The sequence below is a fragment of the Elephantulus edwardii genome, unplaced genomic scaffold, assembly GCF_000299155.1.
Source record: "Elephantulus edwardii isolate Elephantulus edwardi_28Jun2011 unplaced genomic scaffold, EleEdw1.0 scaffold00402, whole genome shotgun sequence".
Classification (NCBI taxonomy): Eukaryota; Metazoa; Chordata; class Mammalia; order Macroscelidea; family Macroscelididae; genus Elephantulus; species Elephantulus edwardii.
In genome coordinates this window covers 123,998-130,861 of record NW_006400152.1, presented here as the reverse complement: position 1 = coordinate 130,861, position 6,864 = coordinate 123,998, and the positions used below count along the sequence as shown (strand labels likewise).

Sequence of the window (6,864 nt, the reverse complement as noted above, 5' to 3'; positions counted from 1 at the left end):
TGCAGAAGATCAAAGACTATAGCCTGCAGTATGGTTACATTTCAACATTAGGAAAACAAAAATTCTCACCAGTGGTCCCATAGATAGCATCATGATAGGTGGAGAAAAAAATTGAAACTGCCAATGAATTAATCTTACTTGGATCCACAAACACCAAACTTGGTTCCAGCAATCAAGAGATCTGGAGACATACTACCTTGGGAAGATCTTTAGTCATTTATAGCCATTTATAAATATTTTAATGTCTATCAAAAGTACATTCTCAATGGGGCTTAATTGTAGTAAATAATCAGAAATGTAGTTACTAGAAGACTAAATACTTTAAAGACTCCACCTCTTTGCCTTTGGTTTGTGTGTTTTATCTTTTCTCTGTTGGAAAGATACTTACAGTATCTTTTAATTTTTTTAGGTGGCCCTAAAAAGTTCTGTGAAATCTGTGAATGTTGAAGAAAGTTCATCTGTGAATTTTTGATATTAAAAGAAGAGTCAATATTTATATTCATTTTTTAAACTGAGAAGATTTCTATTTTGTTTTAAAACTTCTTGGTATTTACAATGAATGGACATAGTGATGAAGAAAGTGTTAGAAACAGTAGTGGAGACTCAAGGTAAGCACTTCTTTAATTTGTTGTTAAGTATTATGAAGAATCTTGAAAACTCTTGACTCAAGCAAGCTACAGCATTTTCAGATTATTTATTCTTAGGTATCCAAATAGAAAAATAGTACTACATTTATTGAAAGTTTGTTGACATGATGAATTTTAATTTAGATTTTCCAAGAAGTATAAATATAGAACTTTTAAAAATTACTTATCACAAAGTTAGTATTGTTTGAGTTAGTAACTGCATCTAGAGCAAGTTTAGAAAAGATATTTATTCATTAAACTTATGTATTAAAAATTACATAGGCACACTGGGTGCATTTCAAGTGCCCATTAGCCGTTTATCTAAAATATTGGACAGAACAGATGCAAAAAGTTCCCCATTGAAAAAAGTTCTTTTGAACAACATTGATGAGGATATTTGTGCTACTCAATTTTTTCTGTTTCCTTTACAAATTAGAGTTTTCATTATTTATGAATAAGTAGAGTTCTCAGTCAGTTGGGTCAGTGCAAAGAAGATAGGGCTAAGGGGGGAAACATTGCACTACTTTAATGTGTAAGAGTGTTTAAGTGGAAGGATCCTAAATTTTCTGTAACATTCAACTTTTTATTTACCTGCTTATACATCAGGAGATTCGGTGATATAGTGGTAAAGAGTTATGCTACCAACTTCAAAACACAAGGTTTTAAAACTAGCTGCACTGCAGGAAAAAGATGGACAGTTGCTATTTACAGTCTCAGAAAACCCATTGGAGGGCCAACTGTGAGTTGGTTCTATATATAATATATATTACATGATATATATAATATATAATAATTATATAGAATAATAATAATGTAGTTATAGGTACTCATTATACATACAGATACAGGACTTGGAATCTGGAGTTAAACTGTCCAGTTATTGTTACGTACTGTCAAGTTGGAACCAACTCATAGCTGACCCTACAGGGAGTTTTCAGAGACAATTTAAACACATAGGAGAAGATGCTTGTTTTTCTCCTGCAGAGCAGCTGGTTGATTTTAACCATAACACACTCCTCATCACTAGGCAACCCGAACTCCCTGTGCCTTTAACTAGCAATGTGAATTTAACTTCTCCTGATTTTTGTGCCCATAAAAATGAGGATTGTAGTATTTAACTGGAAATTTGAGTGACAATATACACATACAGGGATAAAAATAGTTTGTTATATTAAGGATTTAATATAATCAATACATTTTATGTAACATAAGATTATATGTAACGAACAGATACATAACTGTGTCACTGAAAGGTGGATTGCTGGTGAGAAACAGGAACATTTGGCAGTTAAAGGTTCTGAAAAATAGAATAGAAATGAAACTGAGTTTACATGATGAAGAGATTGAGATTGTTAACAGCTTCAGTTTGCTTGGCTCTGCAATCAACACTCTTGATACCAGCAGCCAGGAAATTAAAAGATGTATTACATTGGGAAGTCTGCTGTCAGAGACCTCTCCAAAGTACTGAAGAGCAATGATGTCAGTCTGGAGACTAAGGTGCACTTGATACAGGCCATAGTCTTTGCAATTACTTGCGATGCATCAGAGAGCTAGACAGTGATGAGGCGTGATAGAAAGGGAGTTGATGCCTTTGAGCTTTGGTGCTGGAGAAGAGTATTGAATATACCATGGACTGGTAGGAAAACAAACAAGTTTGTCCTGGAGAGGGTGAAGCCAGGCTGCTCCTTGGAGGCAGGGCCATAGTCTTTGCAATTACTTGAGATGCATCAGAGAGCTGGACAGTGATGAGGCATGATAGAAAGAGAGTTGATGCCTTTGAGCTTTGGTGCTGGAGAAGAGTATTGAATATACACCATGGACTGGTAGGAGAACAAACAAGTTTGTCCTGGAGAGGGTGAAGCCAGGCTGCTCCTTGGAGGCAAGGATTCAGCTCTGTCTGACATACTTTGGACATGTTGCAGGGCAGGATCAGTCCTTGCAGAGGGACATCATGCTTGGGAGGGTGGAGGGACAGCACAGGAGAGGAAGACCCTCGATGAGATAGGTTGATTCAGTCACTGGGATAATGGGGATAAGTGTGTCAGAGACAGTAAGATTGACAAGGGATAGTGTAGGATTTAGGGCTGTTGTACATACAGGGTCACTTTGAGTCGCAGGCTACTGGATAGCACATAACAACATACTTAATCTGCTTTCATGGGCAGATTGTTGGTATAATAAAGGATCATTATGTCTATTAGAAAAAGTAAGATACAGTTATGAGAGCATTGTGATGTAGTTGAACCAGTACTCAAGTTGAAGTTTAACTTTTTTTATGTCTGGTTAACATCCTAACTAGGATCCTACTGATGATTTTATCAAGTGTGAAATGAAAAGGAAAGTGATCCAGCTTACCCCTTAGTTACAAATCTAATAAAGTTTGATGCGATAAGAGATTGACTAAAATCACCAGAATTGATAGGCTAAATTAGGAGACTAGTCAGTCTCAGCTTTAGGTCAAAATAGTATAGTAGCTACTACTTGACCTTAGAAAGTTAGAATAATTAATTGATCACATTCTTTGACTTGTTAATTAGCAGTGAAGTGTTTTGTAGATGTATATCTCTCTAAAGCAGAGGGAAGAAATGAAGGAGCTGAACAGAAGGTTTCAAAGGGCAGCATGGGAAGACAAAATAGCATAATGAAATGTGCACAGAGGCTGGAGTCAAAAATCAAAAGGGTCGATCTGGCTGAGCATTTCTTAAGCTGAAGGAATTGAAGAACAAATTGAAGCCTCGAATTGCAATATTTAAGGGTGCTTTGGGCAGAATATTACATTATCCAGGAAGCATTTAAAGAAGATGAAAGGAGTATATACAGTCAGTGTGTCAGAAGGAATTGGCTGACACAGAAGAATTTCATGAAACAATGTATGAGCAAGAGGGTATGGTGATGAAGGAAGAAGTTCAAGCTGCTCTGAAAGAGTTGGCAAAGAACAAGGCCCCAGGAATTGACGGCATACCAGTTGACATATTTCAACAAACAGATGCCCCCCTGGATGGGCTGACCAGTTGTGCAAAGAAATCTGGAGGACAACCACCTAGCCAACTGACTGGTTATATTCCCATTCCAAAGAAAGGTGACCTGACAGAGTCTGGAAATTATCAAACAACATCATTAATACCACATGCAAGCAAGATTTTTCTGAAAATTATTTAAAAATTATTGGACCAGCACATCACCATACAACTGCCAGACGTGCAGGCTGGTATTAGAAGAGGCCATGGTACTAGAGATAGTATAGCTAATGTTAGGTGGATCTTGGCTGAAAGCAGTGTACTAGAGGAATGTCTGTCTGTGTTTCATTGACTATGCAAAAGCGTTTGTGTGGTTTACAACAAACTGGCTAACTCTGAGAAGAATGGGAATCTCAGAACATTTGACTATTCTTACAAAAGCTATACTTAGACCATGAGGCAGTCGTCATAACAGAGCATGATTTAAAATTGCGAAGGATGTATGCCAGCGATATGTACTATCTCCATACCTTTTCAGTCTATAGTCAGAACAGATCATCCGAGAGACTGGGCTCTATGAGGAGAAATATGGCATCAGGGTTGGAGGAAGATTCCTCAACAACCTGTGTTAGGCAGATGACACAACCCTACTTGCTGAAACTGAGGAGGACCTGAGTGCTTGATGCAGAAGGTCAAGGACTTCAATATGGATAGTGGCTCAATGTCAAGAAGACAAAGATTCTCACTATTAGGCCAATTGGCAGCATCAAGATGTTTGGTGAAGAGATTGAGATTGTTCAGAGCTTGAGTTTGCTTGTCTCCACAGTCAACACTTTTGGTACCAGCAGCCAGAAAATCAAAACATTAATTGCGTTGGGAAAGTCTGCTGTCCGACACCTCTTCAAAATACTGAAGAGCAGTGACATCAGTCTAGAGACAGGGTGAACCTGATCCAGGCTTTAGTCTTTGCAATTACTTGCTATATGTCAGAAAGCTGGACAGTGACTAGGGATGATAGAAACTTGATGCCTTTGAGCTGTGGTGCTGGAGAAGAATGTTGAACAAACAATTTTGTCCTGCAGAGGGTAAAACCAGGCTGCTCCTTGGAGGCAAGGATTCTGAGGCTTCGTCTGACATACTTTGGGCAAGTTGCGAGGAGAGACCAGTCCTTGGAGAGAGAGAACATGCTTGAAAGAGTGAAAGGGACAGTGTAAGAGAGGAAGACCCTCTTTTCCTTATTGATTCAGTGACTGGGGTAATGAGGTTAAGTGTAAATGTGTCAGAAACAAAGTTGGCGCACGACAGAGCAGGTTTCAGGGCTATCGTATTTAAGGTTGCTATGAGTTGCAAGTGACTCGAGGGCACATAACAACAAAGGAAACCCATTGATCAGACTGCTCATACAATTAGAAAAGACTATTGAGAGTAAGTGTTCTGTGGATTGTGCAGAAATGTTACATACTTTTATATGCTAATCCTTTCCTGCTGGGAAAAAACCTATCTAATTTGCTGGTTGTTGCCCTGTTTAAGACAGAAGCAGAAAATGCAAAATATTTTATGTGCTTCTGAGAAATATGATTAATCAAATTCTCAAGCTCTTGTAACTGGTTTTGACTTTTCTCTGGAGACAGACTTATATTGTGCTTTAATTTTTTTACTTAGTGCTGTTTTGCTGTACATTTACTGTGTACAGTGTAAACCTCTTTTTCTTCATCTCTTGAAATGTTTTTCTAATAAGGCAATACAGATAAAGGAGTAAGTTGTGCCTACTTGAAAGATTAAGGAGGACAAGGGAACCCTGTAATTAGTGTATTAAGTGTTGTTCATGTACTAAATGAAAGATTGAGAAGGAAACCTTTACAGACTTATAACTGAATATTAACATAGAATAGTAAGAACTATGCTCAGCTTTTGAAGTTGTAAATAAGTTTCTTGAGAAGAAATGTAGACTAGAATTTTTAAATTTAGTTCTGTATTTTAGAATTTATTTACTGTGTATGGTTTTGGATCTTTATGACACATGAATTAGAATTAAGCAAAATATCATTTGGCATATATGGGAGTAAAACTTTACTTACTTTTCAATTTTTTCCTGATTTTATTTTGTTATACTTCCCCGGTATGGAGAACTCCTTTTAACTATTGATTTAAAGCAATGAAAGTAAGTTTTGGGGCTTTACTGTAACTTGTCATTGTGAATATTTTTTACTAAAAGATGTGGGTCAGGATGCACCTGTACAACAGTTTCAGCTCAACACAGAATTTCATATAACTGAAGTTAACTTTCTAAAGTTACTTCTGTGTGATTTCAAAGCATGACTTTCCAGCTGCATAAATTTGAGCTATTACTTGCAACCAAGTTTTTCAAATTGTAGACATTTTCTGTCTTATCTTAAAAGATGGAGAAAGGTAAAGGAATATATTTATGAGAAAAATTTAAAAAATGTATGGTTATAATTTGCTCATTTTTGGATGATGGAAGAATGCTTAATACTTAAAATGTCTCTGAGTGCATGTAGATTAAATTTACACTAATTTTGCCTTTAAATTTGCCATTAATTCCAACTCCTAGCAATTCTGTTAGAATAGAACTGCCTTTTATGGTTTCTAAGGCATCTTAATGAAAGTGCCTCATCTTTGTCTAATGGAGCTTCTGGTGGGTTGCAACTCCAGATCAAAATTGGTGCCTTTTAGTTGTGTTCAAGTCTTTCCTTGTTTTTCATAGCCTTGGTTATCTTGAGATGCATTAAGCAAGTGTCTTCTAATCTGGGATTGTTTGATTTTACTGTGAGGACTAAACAGAGACCTTGACTCAAGCCCTCCACTGAGTTTCTGAAGCTGTAATTCTTAACCAGGAGGAAACCATCCATCTTTCTTCTGTAGAGATAAAATTTCATACATATAAATTGAATTCACCTGGAATCATTCATTATCTTTCTGTTTTGAAAATGTAAATTCAAAAAATAGTTTACATTTAGTTTAGACGTGTGATAAGTGGATAACTGTTGTCAGTTAAGTGAGATACTTAAATTCGTTGGACCCTGCAGACAAAACTTGCTGGAGGGTCAGTCGTGATACATAACAACTGTATGATATAAAACAACAACAACAGCTGTTTTTCATTTCTTCTATTGTTGAAAAGCAGTTATGTTCAGAAATAGTTTCTTTCCCAGAATGTCCATGTGGTAGTTACATGTTGTTGTTGTTGTTGTTGTTGTTATGTGCCATCAAGTCGCTTGCAACTCATAGCGACCCTGTGTACAACAGCCCTAAACTCCGCT

General features: G+C 36.8%; 1 protein-coding gene across 1 annotated transcript in view; it reads left to right on the top strand.

Moving 5' to 3' along the window:
* The first annotated feature begins 430 nt into the window (after positions 1 to 430).
* Positions 431 to 6,864, top strand: part of LOC102870676 (chromodomain-helicase-DNA-binding protein 1-like) — an 82,730-nt gene continuing 76,296 nt past the window's right edge. The window contains 1 exon segment of the mRNA XM_006902387.1: positions 431 to 608. Within this exon segment, the coding sequence (XP_006902449.1) occupies positions 556 to 608 (53 nt within the window). The 5' untranslated portion in view covers positions 431 to 555.